This window comes from Dermacentor albipictus, chromosome 2 (genome assembly GCF_038994185.2).
Source record: "Dermacentor albipictus isolate Rhodes 1998 colony chromosome 2, USDA_Dalb.pri_finalv2, whole genome shotgun sequence".
NCBI lineage: Eukaryota > Metazoa > Arthropoda > Arachnida > Ixodida > Ixodidae > Dermacentor > Dermacentor albipictus.
The window spans coordinates 174,993,570-175,013,670 of NC_091822.1; the positions used below are offsets into that span (position 1 = coordinate 174,993,570).

At 41.1% G+C, this 20,101-nt stretch overlaps 1 protein-coding gene across 6 annotated transcripts in view; it reads right to left on the bottom strand.

Annotated features, from left to right (window-relative positions):
* Positions 1-5,179: 5,179 nt before the first annotated feature.
* The window catches only part of Hsepi (D-glucuronyl C5-epimerase), a 101,342-nt gene continuing 86,420 nt past the window's right edge, over positions 5,180-20,101 (bottom strand). For 4 of the 6 annotated variants that reach the window (XM_070534452.1, XM_070534451.1, XM_070534449.1 and 1 more), the window contains one exon: positions 5,180-18,725. In XM_070534452.1, coding sequence (XP_070390553.1) covers positions 17,677-18,725 — 1,049 coding nt within the window. In that variant the 3' untranslated portion in view covers positions 5,180-17,676. The remainder of the gene's footprint in view (positions 18,726-20,101) is intronic. The other 2 variants (XM_070534454.1, XM_070534453.1) reach the window with 2 other exon arrangements.

A 20,101-nucleotide genomic window follows, 5' to 3' on the forward strand; every position in this document is an offset into this window, starting at 1 on the left:
CCTCCACCTGGTAGTGGCTCAGAATCACTGCACTTATTTTCTAGTTTCAGGTCTGATCATTGCAGAAGAGTTTGTATATATAGTCTGGTTGGTCCATGACTTAGACCCTAAAATGGCCCCCCAAGACACATTGTGGGTACATAGCCTATGGGGTTGCTACCAGGTTTCATGAATCAGGTGGTGTATCAACCAACAGAGGCCAGCCACATGTAGCAGGCAGAGCTATTTGCTTCTCAAAGTTCACCAAAGCCAATGTATAGTTTCAATGGCATTGCAGTTGGCAAACTAATTCAATTTCAGTTACAAAGTCTTGATGACGTAGACCTGGCATTTGTAAATTTTCTATTGTTAAAATTTCTGCCTAATTGTAGGAAATGGTCCTGGCATGTGTTCATGCACTTCTACACCAGAAAAGCCCGTTAATTCTACGTTCAATCCAGACAGTGTTCTGAATCTGACAGAGTTCTAGCTTGTACATACGCGGTGTTGAGCATGGTGTACACCGTGTACATACGCGGTGTTGAGCATTGTCGAACGCTCCCAAAAACACACAGTGGCACCAACATATGAAAAATTGGTTTCATTAATACCAGTGATTAGAATGGTGCTTAGTAGTCCAATATTTCTTATGTCGGCACTGCCATGCAGTCATGGGGCCCCTTCAATAACATGCACCGTGTTGCAGCTTATATTGCATGCGACTGTACATTGCCTTATGATGCAGTTCTGCATCATGTAGAACTGCAGGAAGCATAGTAGTCATTTGGACAAGTTGTAAATTGCCAGCAATTACTTGAGTGCACCAGTGAAGAAGTAAGGAAAAAAGCACATGAAATGTCGGGCACCATGAGAGAAGGGTTAATTGGGCAAGTTGGTATTTGTTCGTTTTTTTTTTAAATTACAGCACAATGGACGAAGGCTACAGGGGAGGTATTCTGTAAGAGTTCACCTAGTGGGCATGTCCATTTCGTCTGCTGTTGACGTTCTGATTGGCTGGGCTGGGCTGCGTGTCCGCAGCAACCAGACGCCACAGCCAATCGACACTTCACAAAATGGACATGTCCGCTAGGTGGACTCTTACACAATACCTCCCCTGGTGGTACAGATGTGACAGGACTACACACTGTCTAGCAGCTTTGTCACCTCTAGTATTCTGCACTTTAGAAATAATAGCACTGTCTTCCGGTGACTACATATTTACTTTTTAGGTTACTTTTGTAACTTCTTAAAAGTTGTACTTGTGTGATTGGTTGAAGTTTTATTTGCGCATGTTCCTGTACAAGTCTAAGTTTGCACGTAAAGACAGCAAAGTGTTTTATTTATTTGTGTGCTTGTACTGTACATGCTCTTTGGTGCACTTCATATCTTCTATAACATAAGAGATGATCTCATTTCTGCAAGGTCACCTGTAGAGGATCCATTTTCTAATGCAAGTCTCTGACTGTGTGAAGCATTGTTTCGAGTTTATAGTGCAGCAAAGTGAAGATTTCAAAGCCACACTTAATTTGGCTTTCTGATAGCCTGAACCAATTCTAGATGTCTAGCAAAGGCTGCTGTAATTCTGAATGGCTCAACGAGCTTTGAAACTGCTTGTGTGACAAGGGTGTAGACTATATGTATTCATGACTCTTGAGTGCCTGAAACGAACCCATAGTCCAACTTTCATATGTGGATTGTTTCGTCTAGATGCAGTCTGTCATGTGGCACCACTTTGTTCCCATTTATAACTGAGTCACAGTGGTCTTTAGTGGCACCGTAAAAGGTGCCATGTAGAACAAACCAGAACAAAGAAACTACTGAATGGTATATAGCCCACTTCGTGAAGCATGCATACAAATGTTTCAAAGCCACTTTGTAGAGGACAGGAATCGTCACCGAGACCTGTGTCGGAGATCCAAAGCTTGAGAGAATGAGGGGCACTGTTTCTCTTTCACCTGCTGATCTACAGTCAGTGTGATTACATTTGGCCTATCTGCCGTTAAAGAGCACATTTTAATTCTGTGATGTCAATTATTATGTTTTTACGAGTTATCTGTTGATACTGTTTCTTGGGTGTGTACACTTCCTGTTATTAACGCAGGAGGTAGTTTGTTTAATTGCTTTATTGCATTGTGTTTAATGTCAGGTTTTCTAAGACTGACGAAAATGGTTGTAACAAAACAATTTCTTGAAAACCACATAAAAGTTTTTTTTTTTTTGCTACACATTTAATGGTACTACTGTATGTATTGCCATCATTGATAGTGATGTGGCATGTACATAGGAGGGAACATGATAACGAAAGAATTTCCACAGTGATTGTGTGCCTGTTTGTATTACTTGGCCCTTGTCCTGGCTATGTTTTGGCAAAGCCATACGAGTTCGCCTGGCAGAGTTGCAGGTGTGACAATACCATGTATAACCCTACATCGGCTATAACTATTACAAATAACTTGAACCAATGCGTGAAATTTATACTATTGACTTTGTTGGTTCCGCACAAAATTAAGGCATATACAGCGAGGAAATTATCGCATGTTTGGCATGAATATGACATCCAAGCATTCATAAAGGTGGTTCCTGCAATAGTGCTCCGGGAGAAACAAAGTAATCAAACACTATGAAGCATAGTTCAACTGAAGTGTTTGCAGATGGACTGCTAAGTGCTCTGCACTATCTGGCCTGATATGATGCATTCTGTGCAGCTTTCATCACCTAATTATGTGCAGTGACTGACTGTTAGATTCATAATGCCAAGCTACAGTTCTTGCAGAAGCAAGATATAGTTTTAAACAGCCTCACAGTGCTAAATATTCAATGTAACAGTTTGCTTCATTGAAAGAAATATAATTGTTGGCTAGCTGTGGAACAAGAAATTTTTTTTTGCTATTCATTGTTTATGATACGATTCATTCAGCGCTAAAGTGTAGGTTCACACATATAGTCACAGCTGCACCATGTAAAAATGCGCACTATTTGATGCGGCACCATGTTGAGACTGCTTAAGAATATGAACAATCTGCCCTGGCACAAGTAAGCACTGTTCCTAAGTGGTAAAGTTCATTTCCAACATAGTGACAACCATCTGCAACACTCAAGTTCTCTTGCTGTGTGAAGACTGCTTGAGTAGATTGCACTGTAGTTTTTTTGAAGCCTGCTACTTATTATGCACCAACTTTTTGTTGACTGAGCAGTGGTTGCATGCACAACTGAAATGCAGGTGTGTGCAGCAGTTCTCGTACTTGCTTATGTTTGACTGACTGCGAAAGTTCAGAAAGTGCAAGAGCTTGCTGCAATTTTATACTGCAGGCACTTATGATTATACGTCATGCTGAGATTGAAAATCCTGAATTTCCTTGCTTACTGTGAGCTAGCATGTTGACATAGTCACTCCCAAGATGGTGCTTGCAACCGTTGCCTTAAAAATTTACTGAACAAAGCTATGTGAACAAGCTGATTACTTGAAGCATGTTCGTTAGATACATAGAGCACCAGATTGCAATAATTTGATTAGGCTATGCACAGTGTTGCTTTGCAATTTTGCATGGCTTTCCTAATAGTGCAACAAGTCTTTTTGAACATGTTACATTTGTATACAGCTTTCAATACCTCTCTGCAAGTTGTGAATTTTCAGCAATGTTTACAAATTGTATTGTTGATGCAATGCTCATGTGTTTCAATAAAGCTGAGAATATACAACACATTTATGATTCACATAGATAAGTGGGGCTTTATGGAGCACTGTTTCTTTGCTGCAGACTTCACCTGGTTAAAGCAGAAGATGGTGTGGCTTCTGCAACTGACTATATATTTTGTGGTCATTTAGTAATTTCTGCCACTCTTCAATGCTCGAAAGAAGCTCTGACAACCTAAATCCTTTACTTTACCTTGTGGCAAGAGACTAGCTAGAACTAAAGTGTACAGCCAGCATATCACCACTGATGACTTCCACACGATGAAGGCCACAATAATGTTGCAGGAAAGTGCAAAGCTGGGTATATAGTTGGAAATGTTGATATCTAATAATGTTATAGAATCTCATCTGGTCAGGGTGATTCATGGCGAGTAAAGAAAACATGGACACCAGTCTGCAGTGTCAAAAGGAATCCATAATGCCCTGATCAGCTCTTTCTCACATTTCAGTTCTTTGCAATATCTCATGTTCTCTATGGTATGTGCTTGAATGAAGGAACTGTCATTGAGTGGAAAGGTTACCATAGCTAAGTTTGCTTTAATGTTTCAATAGACCACATTCACTGGCCGATGAGAGAAAGAATATGCAGGAAAAAAAAAATTGTCAAACACAGTCTCGTAACTGGCCTAGCTTGTGAATGATATGTGCAGAGCATTGTGGTTGAATTAACATGTTTGCAATAAGGAAAGACGCATGGCTAGAGGAGAAAAGGAAACAAATGGAACACTGCAATGACAGAATATTTGGTTAGCTGTGTTGCATGTTAAAAGATGGGCACCTGACGTGCACAGGAGACCGTTTTACATCATTTCAATTTCCAGAATCTCCGATGCTCATGGTAAGTTTAGCTGGTTACCTTCAAGTACTTGGAACACATTTGCCTGATTCATCCTGTGCAATTGGCAGTGCTCTTGCTTTCAAGCAAAAGTGTTATGCAACAAAATTCTGGTTAGGTGATTTCTCTGACTGCACTGTGGGCAAGCTGCAAACTAAGTCCTAGCAAGGTATCAAAGCTGTGGAATGTAACGGAGTAAATGATGGTTCTTGGTTGATAAAGATGCGATCTTTTGAAGACTGCGGCTGCATTGCCAGCCTATTTTGTCAAGTTTCCCAATAATGGTAGTCATGTTGACATTGCAATGACAAAATAAATGTAAAACATTTACGTAGGCTGTGCGGCTTGTACTGAACCTGCGAATTTCACTTATGAGATCAGTTTCAACAAACTGCATCACCAGGCTAGGATGTTGCCAAAGGTATTTCACTACTTGTAGTAAGTGGGCAGGTTGTTCATAGTTATCATGCTCCCCTTACCTGCCCTGTGGTTTCTTCACATCATTTCGTGTACTGTACAGGACCACCATAAGCAGTGAGCAAGACATAAACTACTATTTCGCTGCTTTAGAAGTTAGACCAAGTTAGGTTGAGTCTCTACACCACACCTGAGAATGGTGGCGCAGCAATGCAGTTGAACATTGAACAAAAAAAGAAAAGAAAGAGACGGTGCACTTTTCCACAACCATTTATTTCCCGAAATATCCATAGACACATCTGTCCAGCAAAGTTTAACAAAAACCTCCTTAGTTTTCTAAAACAACCTGCCATAGTCTCGGACCAGCGTAAGCAGCCACTTAAATACGTGACCACCATCAAAAGTAAGCACAACTGAAGGACCAAATGCTGAGCATTTGTTCTAGTTATGGATTTCCAAAGCTCCACCAGCTAGCTTACACGGGGTTCTGGCTAAGGATGCACAAGAAAAAAAGGAAAAAGTAACATTACCAAACCACTTAAACACACTACAGACGGAAAAAAAATAAAGTAGACATCTATACAATGGTGCGGACACCTTACAAATTTCACCAACTTCGACACTTTCATTACATTTCTGATGGGTGCCAAAAATGCCTTTCAAGCAGTAAGCAGTGGTAGACAGGCCAATAGGTAAAAATCTTAAAAGCCCCAAACAGTATGTGTTACTACAGGACAAATGAGGAGCTAAAGCACAGCACTATAGTGGTATGTTTTGCTTTTTAATTTTCCAGTGACAAGTATTTGTGAAATTATTCCACAAAAGCCAATTCCTAATGAAGAAACACATAACAACATTAGCATACATGCTGCTGTTTGAACGCAACAGGGAATCAAGCACACAGGAAGAGCATGTGAAGTTTCAATTTCACGAACTCGACGAATGGCGCTGAGTGGAACAGTGAATACAACAGACGGTATTTCCCGCATCTTCAACAGAGGGTAACAAAGAACACACACAAACACAGAAGAAACTGCTCTGGTCTGTAAAGAGTACTTCTTACAGCTAAATTAATTGTGAAACATTTCTGTTTTGCATCTCACTGCAACTATACGAGATAAACACTCTGAATCTGTTTGTGTCCTTAAATGGATCATATCTTCAATACTAATGATGTCTGACAAGCAGTTTTGTAGCACAAATATGCAGCATGCAGAAATTCTCTGCAATCCCAAGGCATTTTGTCTACAATAGGATTGGCAGTATAAATGTCTACAAAAATGCTTACCCCTGAGCTCAAACCTTATAGCAAATATACTACTATACACACACACACACACACACACTTTGAGATGTCTTGGTCTCCTGTGACATGTCGCAAAAAACTGTCCATTAATATATTCAAGCACTAGGGCCCCCACAAGAGTTTACATCGGAGAGAAATACTACTGCAAATGTAAGAACAACACCCTTGAGCGAAAATAAATATGGCTATAAATAGAAAACAATGAATAAAAACGGCATATTTACTGCCCGGAACCACAACCGTAATCTAGTGAAAAGAATGCGAGCTACATTGACAAAAGAGCAGTGCAAGCCAGGCACCACAATCAGCGTGGTGGTAGGAAATGTGAATGCTAGCTTTAATGTATATTTTAATGAGCAAAACAATGTAAAACAATGCGGCCATGCAATTCCAATGCTCACTAATAATAATGTGCACAAGAACGAGAGTATGGGAAAGTCACTTGTGAACATGATGCCGTAGTATCAGGAACAGTGCGAATGACAATGAACTTGCCATAGCAAGAAAGAGCTCCATGTGAGACAGAAATGCTTAGAACAATCTCAACAAAAAGAAAAAAGGAAGGAGCAAAAGGAAATGGCTTGTTTTAAAAGCATCTGACACATGCGATATGACCCTGAGTAGATGGCTTTGATGTGATTCCAACAATTTGTTTACTCACAGAGAGCCAGATTAATAACAAGCTTTAATATAAGACTATTTCATATAGCGCAGGAGGAAATGGCACTAGTAATAAGAAACAGAAATCTTAAAAGACGACACATACACTGTGCAAAAATTAATTTAATGCCAAGAAAGGCAAATGAAATTGCTAAAATTTAGACCACAGTATGCATGTACTTACGCAGCTGGAACACAAACATATTTACAAGAGCCACAAGGAAACGGAAAAACAAACATTTTACAGGTGCCCCACACTGGGGTGTTATCAACTCACTGTTAACATTCTGTATCTCTAGTACATTCAAAAGTCTTTGAAGCACATGAAACAGCCGTGATCTGAACACTTAGACACATGCACATTTATAAAAAAATCCCAATGCTGCAAGGGCATAACATGTTCTTATTCGTTGATACGTTTGAAGGCAAAATGACGAGATGTGATATGCAAGGTCCTGATCTTGAATACTCACAAAGTGAGGCAACAATATTAAAACACTAGTCAGGAGCTCCTCTGGTGCTTTTTCTTATAGGCAAGTGCTAGTAAACATGGCATGTAAACAAAAGATAATGCAGCCAACATCGGCTCATGTAAGAGCTTTGATATGCTTCTCTTTCATTTAAATCTTATCGTGTTCTAATGGTTACATAACAAGCACAACAGAAAAGCATAAAAGGAAATATCATGAAAGGTGAAAAGGCAGAGAGAATAAAGGGCACCAAGAATAGAAATGTCATCCTCTATTCTGAGAAGGCGATGTTTGTCTAGCTATTACGTGTAGTTATAAACTGCCTGTAATCATGCAACATTAGCGAAAAAAAAAAAGTCATACCTATCCAGTCATACCAGAATATTATTGCACCAACATCACTTTGTAGCTAGAGCTTTCTTATTATAGATGATACAATAAAATGAAAAAAAAAACAAAAAACAATGCAGTTTCCTGTCATAGCCCAGAGACAGTCTAGTAAGCACAAATACTAAGCGCACAACGGTGTGCTTTTTCACACAACAGCAAGTTCTGAAAAGATGGTTCCTTCTGTGTCTAGGACTACAAAGTGGGGAGTTGCTGCAGACTCAAAAAGTACCAGTACCATCTCCAAGCGCAGCACTGCAAAAGTGCAAACCGCTTCAAACGATGTACACACATCTCAGGTAATAATGGTAAGAGTACGAATTGGTTATTTATCAACCCTGTGCAAGACAGAAGCAAGAAATGTAAATAGTGTGATAACAAAACAAAAAAGGCAACAAGATATTGACATATTAAAAACAACAAAAAGGCTTGCTCGCTAACATTATAAATACAAACAATGCCAACAAAATCATACGCTAGAGGTTAAAACAATACTGATGCGCAGTTCACTCCAAGAGGCAAATGAGATGTCTTTGTGATTGTGCATTAAGCTCTATCAAAGGATGAAGATGAGGAAGCAGGCTGCTGAGAAGAAGGAATAAAAGAAAATTAAATGTCGGGTATTATGTTCCAAAACCATGATCTGATTATGAGGCATGCTGCAGTGGGGAACTGGATTAAGATTGACAGCCTGTGGTTTTTTTTTTAGTGGGCACGAGTTTTTTGGAATTTCACTCAGGCCCAATTGAAATGTGGCTACTGCGGCTGGAACAGAACCCACGACCTCGAGCTCAGCAGCACAGCACCATGAGTTGCCTTGCCATACAGAACTAAAAAAAAAAAGAAACCTGTGCAAAATATTCAGACGACAGAATGCAAATGGTGGACCCCAACTATAGATCAGTAACCTTTCTTCCTCTTCTCCCCTCTCTTTTCAGATAAAACCCAGACCATCTCTTGATAGCAAGAAAAAAAGAAAAGAAAGAGTATCATGAGAATAAAGGCTTGTAAGGCAAACAGACATTCTTGCTCAGGCAAGCTGTACGGCAGTAGATTCAAGCTCAATTCCCCCAAAAATGTTTACGATGTCCATAAAAAAAGTGTAGTAAAGCCAGCTGGCAGCTGTCATTGTGGCTAAGATTTTTGACAAAAAAAAGTTCATGAAATTCCAGATGTTCCCGACATTGAATGCAGCTGCAGACTAAAAAGTATTTACAGCAGGAAATTGCTCCTGGAGAGACATCTTCAAAGATTTAAAAAAAAAAATAGAATGCATGCAGGCGGTAAGCTTGAAGCTCCTGCTATACAGCATGCACCAAAACAGTGTTGGTGTCATAATGATAAAACAACAATAAAGCTGCAAACTTGGCAAAAAAAGGGATACGTGTGCATTTACCAAATGTAACACAGCTCATTTGTTATACTTGACATTAAAAGATTGATATTGAAAGAAGTGTTGCCTCATAGTGACGAAACCAAACAAGCATAAGTTGCTACCTTACAAGAAATCTAAACACATAAGATTTCTGGCAGACTATATCATGACAGCAATGCATTTTTTCACTGTCCTCCAGATAGAATTATGATTAACCATTACATATAGGGTCCACACATTTGAGATTGATGTCCTGAAGTCTTATGAGAGTTAGATGCTAACATTAAAGAGCCTGTCACAAGAAATCACATCAGCCATTTAAGAGTGAGGTAAAGACAAGTTTCTAACGCAATAATTGTTGCATTTCAAATGTGCTCCTTCAACAACAAAGCTATTTAGGAATTGTGAATTTATACAGCATGTAACAATATCTAACCAAGCTTGGTCGTGCTAATTTTACTTACACATGCTGCTCGAGATACTACAGAAATCTTGGCAGATCATGGTTCCCATTTTAGTGCTTGCAACAGCTTAGATTCAGGGTGTGCCCTAATGGCTGGAATGCAAAATGGCTGAGCAGCTGCGCTCCCTTCAAACACAGCTAACTTTAGTGCATCTCAAAAACGATGCAAGCAAGATAACATGCGACTACCAATGACGCATGCCTTCTGTTTTCCCTAAGACATTGACATGAGTGCGTATATAGTAACCTCGCCCTTTGTGTCTGCAAAATTGATTGGCTGCTGACGAAACAAGGACGCATAGCGACGCTTTGATATAGCATGAATGCACAGCAAGCATGCAGACCCAACTGCACAGAATGAAGTACAAAATAAAAACCACATAATGAAGGGCATTAACTTTGACACACACACACACACATGCATGGAGGCCTTTGGATGCACCACTCAGATGCAAACTTCAGAGGTTACTACATCTCGCTGTGTGCGCATAAAACCGACCTGCACACAAACCCATGGAAGACTGTTCTCTCCTCTGATCAGAAACGTGAAATGTGCGAGCAAGGACTCGGAGAGGAGCTGCTGGCACTGGAAGCAAAACCAACAGGTCGGTATGTACAGGGCATTCATACAAGGGCTGCTCATTTCAAGCACGGCAACATCAAAGAAGCTTTTGCATTCATTTATATGGCCTGAAAGCCTGAATACAGAAGAACATAGCGGACAGGCATTCAGCATTAGATGTACTCACTAACGATCTTTTTGTAGTTATACTTTGACTCTCATGCGACATACCACCTAGTGATATTTCTACTTACAGCAAGCAGCAGGTATTTGCCTCCCGCTCCAGCAAGTTACACTCCCGCTGCCAGGGCTAACGATGCACTCAAGAGCTAAGTGACGCGAAAATAATGTTGAGGGAGTGCGTGCGACCAACACATTTCATTTCTCATGTCTGCCTCTGCTGCTTGTGCCGGATGGGACGCACTGAAACTGATACAACTCCCAAAAGAAATACATGTTGAACAGTTCCTCAGCTGCAGCCCCCTTTCTCTTGAAGTTAAACATTTTGACAGAATTATCAGTCTCACTGTTGCATGTGAGTCCACCTAAAAATTGAATCCTGTTTTGCATGTTAGTCCACTTGAACAATCTATCATGATGCTATGATTGATTTGTGGGGATTCATGTCCCAAAGCAACACAACAGCTACTGAAGCTGTGAAAGGCATTGTAGTGGGGGGCCCTAGTTTATTTTGATTATCTGAAATTAGTGGATGTACTGCACATAAGGTACGGTGGTACCTTGGGTGCAGTACCTCTAGTACCTTCGCATTCTGTCCTATTTGAACTGTGGCCATCACAGCCATGAATTGAACCAGTGACCTCATGCTAAGCAGAATGGTATTGTCACTCAGCTATTGCAATGGGCACCTCCTTAATAATAATCAAGAGTTCGAGGGGAAACTTGTCTGGCAAGCATTGCTTTTGCTGTTAATTCTGAAAAAGTACAGGCCCCAGAATGTCAAGTTTTAGCCCTTTTACATTTTTGTGGAGTGTGTGTTTTATTTCACCAACAGGTACCTGCCTTGTCGCAGCCCAAATATCCAAGGAGCATGGGATGTAACAGCGCAGTTATTAATTAAATGGAAGTAGTTGGAGCATGCACTCATAAGTCAGCTGTACCAGCATGTCGTTGCTGGCACAAGAACATCTGACACTGCTTTGCTATCAAAAAATAGCATTTCTGTCAATTAAATATTGGTTTAATCAATTTAATCTTTGACATGTGAGCATACCAACATTTTGAAAGACATGCTTCTTTCATGGTCCCATGAAAAATGTGTGAGCAATGTTCTACATTATAAGCTCCCTCCACCAGCGCTTTTTGTTTTTACTAAAGAGGGCCTTTCAACACAAGATAAGCTTATGTGTTTTGTCTCTTGGTTGCATAGAGTGGTGTGTTAGAGTGGTTTCAGTGTTTCTCACTCACATTGATGCTGAAGAATTATACATTACCTTTTAACCAAATGATAATGTAACCGAGGATGAAACTTGTACAGTGTAATACATACACTGATGAGCCATTGCCTGTGTGATTAACTACAAAGGACAATCTATAAACGGAGCCATGACCATCAATGCCCACAAAATTTCGCAGGTGTGCTGCACCTGCAAGTCTCACTGCAAAACCAATTCATCAGTGAACAACATCATAAGCTGTCTACAAAGCATTCGATGAAGTAGCTGACAAATTTAATTTAAAAAAGGGGCTGTTCCCTGGTTTTAAGGCCACATTAGCCCTCCACACAACCAGATAGTCTCCAAAAATATCTAGTTTCCATGCGCTGTCGACCCTGGTCTATGAATTCCAAATTGCCTCTGCTAAATCCATAGCCATGGAGTACAGTCTAGAGATGACTTTCTTCCACCTCATGATGAGGTATGAAGTGACATGAACAGCTTTCATTGTAATCAAAGGTACACATACGACGCAAGCCAATAGTTTCCATAGTAGTACCACATACATCTTGGTGAATCCAATGGAGTCAGCAGTTAATCAAGGAATCAGCCAAATGGAAGAGAAAGAAATGTGAGGTACAAATGATTGGCAAAGTTGACGACTGCACCACTGGAGAAATTTAACTATGTGAAACACTGTGGGGGAAAAAAAATAAAATATATATATATATATATATATATATATATACACAGTGAAAGCTCGTTAATTCAAACTTCAATAGTTCGAATTTATGGATAATTCGAACTGTTCGATTTGGTCCGGCCAAGCTCCACAGAAGTCTTTGTATAAGAAAGTCCGTTAATTCGAACGCGAGAAGGTTCCCTCACGGATAATTCGAACTACGCTCGCCTGGCACATGGCCAGAGAAACACGCCTACTGCCTACACACAAGGCTGTATTGCCTCCGAAACGGAGAGAACGGCGAGAGAAGGCAAAATCGGAAAAAAATCTAACCTGCGCGGGGTCAGCCAGAAGCCAGCGGCGGCTGCCGCCTCTCCGTTCTATGTAACCTCCGAGACTTCTTGCCCATTGCGAATCTCGGAGGCTTTACAAATCTTGTACAGCTGCTAATGTTGTGCGGAGATGGCACGGCAAGCGCCAAAACACAGCGAATCAAGTACGTCGCAGCTGCACTTGCAATCAAGAACCAACGAATCAGGGCCTTCGCCACCTTCACATGTTCAGCGTCTTTGTCTCGGCAGTCTTCATCGGTTGTGCACCTCTGTTTTCAGATTAGGAGGTATCGGCCATCACGATTCATTGTGATGGTGTTAAGCCTTGGCTAACGTTCGTTTCGGTGGACATCGGTGGTGGGGCACAGTCGGACCCAGAGCTTCGACTTGAAAATGGCGTGTGCCCGCAGCAAACGCCATCACTTTCTGACATGCCCTACTGCTTCCAAATCGCAGTGTACTGTTGCTTTCCTTCACTTTCGTTAGTTCGAACTTTCGTTAACTCGAACTCAAGAGGCTTCCCCTTGCGGTTCGAATTAACGAGCTTTTACTGTATATATATGTGTGTGTGTTTGTGTGTTTGTGTGTGTGTGTATCCTTGGGCCTGAGAGGTGCGAGGAAGCCCAGCGCACTGCTACATGACAGAAGCTAATTGTGGACAATTTCTCATGATAACAAGTAGAGCTCATCACCAATTACCTGTTTTGGGCAGTGGGTGAAACTTTTGACAAATGAGGCAACCGATTGTAATGCCTTCAATGAAACCACTTATCAACAGGAAATGGCAAAGAAAGCATAAGCCAGGAAAATTAAGCTAACCAAGGGGCCACGGGATCTTTGCAGTTCATGATGCATTCTGCACACCAGACATTGGGATCCCCTTCGTGCTGTGTCATGCATGTGACATGCTGCTTTTGAGAAATTCATAATGGCCACAATGTAAATTGGCAATGGGGATGAGGAAGACTAAGGTCCATAGGTGATGAGGGAGTGAATCAGAAAAAAAAAAACAAAAAAAAAACATGTATTTGTGCGTACTCTGCAAATGAGTAAAAGACCCCCGCACAATGTTTGATGCATAGAACAGATATTTTACTTTTTCTTTACGATCGATTCTTTTGCAGAGAGATTGCCTCGAGATTTTTGTTTCTATCTTTTATCAGAAATCATTAGGAACCAATCAAGGGCACAATTTTCACCTTGTCAAAAACAAAAGAAAAGCATGTTGGGGGCCCCCGCTATTACCAAATGTGGCAATGGAATCCTTTTCTGCCTGATAAGCAAAACAGCATAAATACTGCAACGTCAAACTGTTACACAGGAAATGGATTAGTTGTTGGCCATGAAACGTAGCCCTTCATGAAGTCTTCTACAAGTGATGACAATGCTGCCTTTGTTTGATGCAGCTAGTGCATGAGAAATGAACAGCCCTGTTCAACTTCACCACATTGAAGTGCTGCACCTAGTGCACAAGCTCCCACTACTATAAGAACACCGCATTAGGAGTAACAACCTGTAAGCAACAATGAATAAATAAATAACACGGCAGTAGGAGTGGCTCTTGCGAAGCATTCATGCAAGACGCTGATGTCACCTTGCATGTTAGTACTGTCAGCGTATGGTGAAGTCAAGCATGACAGTTAATGGCCATTGAAGATGTCATGAATCATTATGAGCAACTGCAACTGTGCCTTTGTAGATTCAAACGTAAAGGTTTAGTGCATCAAGGAACCGATGCACCGGCAAGTCCATCAGTGAAGATGCATCAAGGCATTGACTATGAAATGTCTTTCACGTGCCAAGCTAGCGTCATGCCACTTGGGCAACGTGCATGACATGTACCAAGATGTAGGTTCTCTCTATAAAGAGTGAAGCTTATAGCTACAGTTTCACTCAGCTATGGTAGCCACAATCATGGCAGTGACATGGTTAAATGAAATTGTGCTGTTGTCAAGGCATCCTGAATTGCCAGACATGTAAGTGGACATTTAAGCTTTCACAAGCAGACAAGCAAAATGATCGTCTCTGACCGTTTCTAACTCTTAAAGAACCCTTTACCAGGCACTAAGAAAATTTTGGTTATCAATGGAAGTTGTAAAATGTCATCTAGGGCGCATTACAATTTTCCAAATCGGTTCATTATTAGAGGAGATAGGAGAAATTGAAATGTCAAGATGACATGCTACTAGAAGGGAAACTTCACTGCGAACACAGATACTCTCTTCTTTAGCCTCACTAAGCATTCACAAGCGACATTCCTTCCCTGCTTTCTCCTATATTGGAGCTGAAAGACCATGCTACTTTTACATCACAAGCCACCACTTCCAGTTTTCTTCCGTTTCTTGCTTTTTCTTTTTTTTTTGCTGTGAAGCCCACTTCCAGAGATGCTTTTGTGCATTCTGCATTGGATGTTTTCTGAAGCCATATGCTATACTCAATCACATTGCAGGTATTTGGTGTGGCGTGGATGAGTTTTCAATGTGATGTCACTTTGTTAGGAAGTGAGGCTTACTCCAAAGTAAAGGTGCGCAGGTTTCATTTCAATTTTCAGCTGTACTTATTGTGCACATTGGTGTATACCTTGCAGATGCAATTGTCGGAGCTTCGTCTATGCATCGCACTTGTGTGTTTGCAATGGCTAAACCTGGTGAGGGGCCCCTTAAGAGGATGTGGGTTAGCCAAGGCGTTCCATCATCATTACACAAAAGCTGCATGTAATAAAGACAATAAATACTCAGTCTGTCCACAAAGCAAAATTTACAAGACAACCAACTAGGCATTTGAGTTCATGCAGCACTTATTGTAACAGAAACAATCAACCTGTCTTGTTGCATCAGGCTCCTGATGGACATGCTTGCTAAATTTTTTTTTTATCTTGTGCACCCAATTTTCTCTTGCCAGCGAGCAAAACTGCTTCGTCCAAATGCTCGAGAACTTTTGCAGCTTTACTTCTCTTCATTCCAATTCTTTCAATTTATGCTGCAGTAAACATAGAAAAGAAGGCAACTAACATTAAAGAGCTTTAAATATTTATAGTAGCCAATTTCCATCTTTCAGTCTCTCTAATATCATCTGTCTTCTACCCATCCTGCCAAGAATGCTGGCCATCAAACAATCTTGCATCAACTGCTATAGCAACAGCCTCGAGGCCAGAAGTACAATGATGAAAGACAATGGCATTTCATTGTGCCCACATGATCACCGAACTATGCTTTGAGTACATGTTTGAGACATGTACATATGTATATATACACACACTAGAACCCATGTGGACACTTCGTGGAGCGAGCATACCTTGGTGATTACTCTCACTAATGACAAGTGTGAAATAGCCACAGTGACCCGAATGGCTCTTGGCTGGGGCAAAGTACTATATAAAAATGCATCAGAATACCTTCAAACTTGCAATTTGACACATGGAGGAATGTGTTAATGCTCAATCCAAGAAAAGTAGAACAACATTCTGCTCTTGTTCAAACAAAAGGGCCATGATTCTGTCTTACTCGTTAGATGTACCTAAAACAATATATGGCTGATGAGCTAGTTCGGCTGAAGTGTCTGGTCTGTCAAAGACATTTTCCTAGGTTTGTTTCCAATGACAGTTTAGAAAAGCCAAGATAATAAAGCTTTTGAAACCTTGGACGACCTTATTCTAACATGACAAGACTGACACAGCGTACATGCACTACATGTACCAAGGCTTTCCAGAGATATGTTTAGCGTAGCTCTCGTGTGCTTGCAAAGCTTTTAAGTCACAGGAAGGCAATGTAAAAATAGTAAAAATTAAGGATGAGGAAACTTGACATAGAAATTAAAAACTCTTTCAAGAGCCTTATGGCTTCTATAACATAGTCAAAAAGTGAGAGAGGACACCTTTAAGGTGGGTACAACTTATTAAGAACACTGCCATTGGGTTTACACTAAGACATGAATTTGGGCTTGTGATCCATATGCTTTGAATGATGAATTCACACAATGCACCAAAAAAAAAAGATAAAAACATATGAATTGCCATGTCTAACTTGTGCATGTTGCTACAAATAAATAATCAGCGTCTCCCGCACATCAACACATAACTACTATTGCTAATTATTAATTGATGTTTCAGAATGCTTTTGGATCAAGCAACCGAAGTGTGAAAATTTCTATTACTGCAGGCCAAGCAGCGAAAAAGCCAATAAAGAAAACAACACATTTTTTTTACTACCCACTTTTCCCAAAAGAAATTTCCCAACAAGGATAACTTCCTTGAAGTACAGATGGCTTAAAAAAATCAAGAGCAGCATGAGCTACTGTTGCTTCTTGTCAGCACTAACCATTCCTCAACTATTCAAACACAGTTCACCGAAACAAGCAAACACATCACACAATATTGTGGAAGGCAGCCAACAACATTCAGTTTCAGCACAAAGCAAATGAGTGTCGTTCTGGTGCTGTCTGTCGAGCCAACGCGTAATGAAAGACGAATTCCAATGGTCCATCTAGAGCACTCTTTTTTTTTTTTTGCTGCATAGCGAAGCTATTCTCTTTTGCTTACTTACAAGTAGAATTGCATTTTCCACTGGTCATTTCAGATCAACTCACTCCAAGACGGATTGCTCCCTCTTGCTCTTGATGCCTACATGTAGTGGAAAGAAACATAAGTATCATGGTTGTGCGACAACTGCCAAAGAGAGACAGTGCAGAGCTTCTTGTGTCTCAATTGCACATTTGAACTTGAAAATAAGAGATTGATTAGTGTGCTTACTGGATGATTCAGGTAGCTCCTCCAGAAAGACCAGCGGAATTCACCATAAAAAAGGCATGCATAAATATCGCCAAACTTCTTTTGATAACATTCAGATGATAGTTGACAAAATCTGTGTGACAGCTATCCAAAAGGCAGTGTCGATTTCCATGCTGCCACACTTCAAATTCTTTTCTTTGCAGCATCAGAAATTATGTGAAAATCATGGCCATTGCTTTGCTTGCATTTGAATCTGTTAAGCACTGGCCTATGTTTCTTTAGCCAGGGTCAAGGCCACTGACCACGATCATCAGTAATGTAAAACTAATTGCAGGTGTTCCTCGAAGACCTGTCAAGTTCGAACTGGTGGCAGGATTGTTATCACACCCGTTCAGTTATGTGGTGCCCTAAAACCTTTCATGTACTGGATCCACCTATCGGCTGTAGTCTTGAAGATGGTATCATCATCTATGGTCGCCAAGTAAAGCAGCTGGTTTATGTGCGTTGTGTGATAGTCCCAACGAGCAAGATTTGGCGCAATGCCCAGCGAGAAGTGTCTCAGGTCGTAGACTGTTCCTGAGCCAGTGTCAAACAGTGGCAGCATTCGCTTCAGTGAAACCATCCCATCAATGAAAAGCTTTTCTGCATCCCTACACCGCTCCAGCAAACCCGCCCCATCCCCGCAAGTTGACTTGACATCATAGAGACCAAAGAGCGAGTATATAAAGCCATTCAACACAAATGAACTAGGTACAGTGGGATACTCTTCGTACCATACAAACTTGCCGAGGAAAGTTGTCATGACCCCGTGGGTCTCGGCACGCACTTTGAATGGTGCTGTGGCATGCAGGGCAGCATCCAGATAACGCCTCTGCCCTGTTGTCAGGTAGGCACGTATCAGCACCGACATGGCCTGGCCCTGGGCCATAGCTGAATACCAGCCAGGTTCCAGTTCCAGCATGCCGTTGGAGAGGCGGCGTGTCACCTGAATTGGCCAACCACCTGTGTCATCTTGGTGTCGCACGAGCCAATCAGCCGAATCGAAGAAGTGGGCCTCGTGTGCACTGGTGGTCAGGGTGAGGTTGTCTACGAGGCCATAGCCCCTGAGAACAATGCTGTGAACGCGAAGGTTGCGAGGCCGAGTGGCCATCTTGCGTTGCCCAAAGCTGAGCCCTTTGACCAGGTCAACGGCCAAGTCTCGAGTGAGGTGCATCCAGGAGCGCTGGGTGCCAATCCCATAATAAACATCATGGTCATCCACAGCCAGGTGCGTGTCGGTCATGATGTAGTGGACTCCATATAGGGATGGCTTGTCGGTGCTGCCGGCGGTGAGGACTACACTGAGGCTGCCGTTGAGAATGACCCTAAGGTCAACTGACAGGGTGAGATTGTAGCACTCTTGCTTGAGTGCAAATGCCACTCCTTGGTCCTGAGCTGTTCCTGCGTGATTAGCAAGCAAGGAATTACTTTACTTTCTGAAGTGGTAGACAGAAGAGACAAGTACAATTTTGTGCTGTATACTTGTGTAGCACAACAAAGATCATGTAGTGTACACTTAGTCAGCTTCATATGAGCATTAGCACAGTAAAAGATTATAAAACCAACACTAATGAAAATGAAGTCACAATGATTGCCTTAATATAACTTTAAAATATTGATATTCTGAAATATTGATAGCTTTTTTTTCCACAATAAGTAAAGTGGTTACTGCTACAACAATTGGAGAAATCAGTTATGCAGAAATGTCTAGGAAGAACAACGCAATGTGCCTATGCCTGTGTATTTTCGTAGACTGAAAATTTTCTCACATCTATTTATGCAGTTTCAAAAATGTGTTACATTTGTTGATACCACACTCAGCCTCATTCTCTTGTACATTGAGTGCCTTGCCATTTCATGGTCATTAATAAAAGAATACAAAAAAGCACAACATCCCTGTGCCCATCAATGACCTGCCAAAAAAGAACCACTGCATGTTTTGGTGCGCAGGCTTTCACAAGCGTGGCAATTTGGGCGAGTTGGCATGTCATGACTTTTTTAGGCTTGTAGCGCAGATCAGAAAGAGCAAAAAGGAAGGTGGAAGGGGTAGTGGAAAGGAATGCAGAACAGAGTGAGAGAGCTCACTCTGTTCTCCGTTCCTTTCCATTACCCCTTCCACCTTCCTTTTTGCTCTTTCTGAGCTGCGCTACAAGCCCAATAAAAAAAAAAGGCTTTCACAAATGTAAAAGAGGCTGTATGATTGAATTACTGAAGCAGTGAGATATGAGAGGGATGCTGACTTTAATTACAAACTAGAGTTGCTAGCCTAGCTGACAGCTGGGCATGCTACTCCCCATGTTTCATGAGAGACGAGATGATGCCCACTATGGACATACTAAACACACAACGGTACAGATGCATAGTTTAATGTTACTGCAGAGTGGTTGGAAGAAAAAGCAACAAAAACAAAACAAACAAAAATAATATGAGCATAAACAGAACTAAATTTTTCTCATGTCTAACCAAAAAGCTGAGCGAGCGGTAAACATTTAGAAGCTGCCAAGAAGAGTGGCAGCATTGTCCCCTTCGTGCATCAAAAACACCACTGTCGAGGCAAGATGCTTGATATTTTTTTGGCATTTCGGTTTAGTATGAAGGCCGACCAACCAGAAGGGGAAACAACGGCATTAGCAATGCAATTTACAAATGCACAAGAAGTATGCTAGTAGGCTTACCCTTGCTGAAATCACAATTAAATAAAAAGAACTTGATAAATTGTCTGTTTGAAGTGCAGCTTCCTAGTTAGAAATTCCCCTTTTCAAGGCTAAAATCTTTGA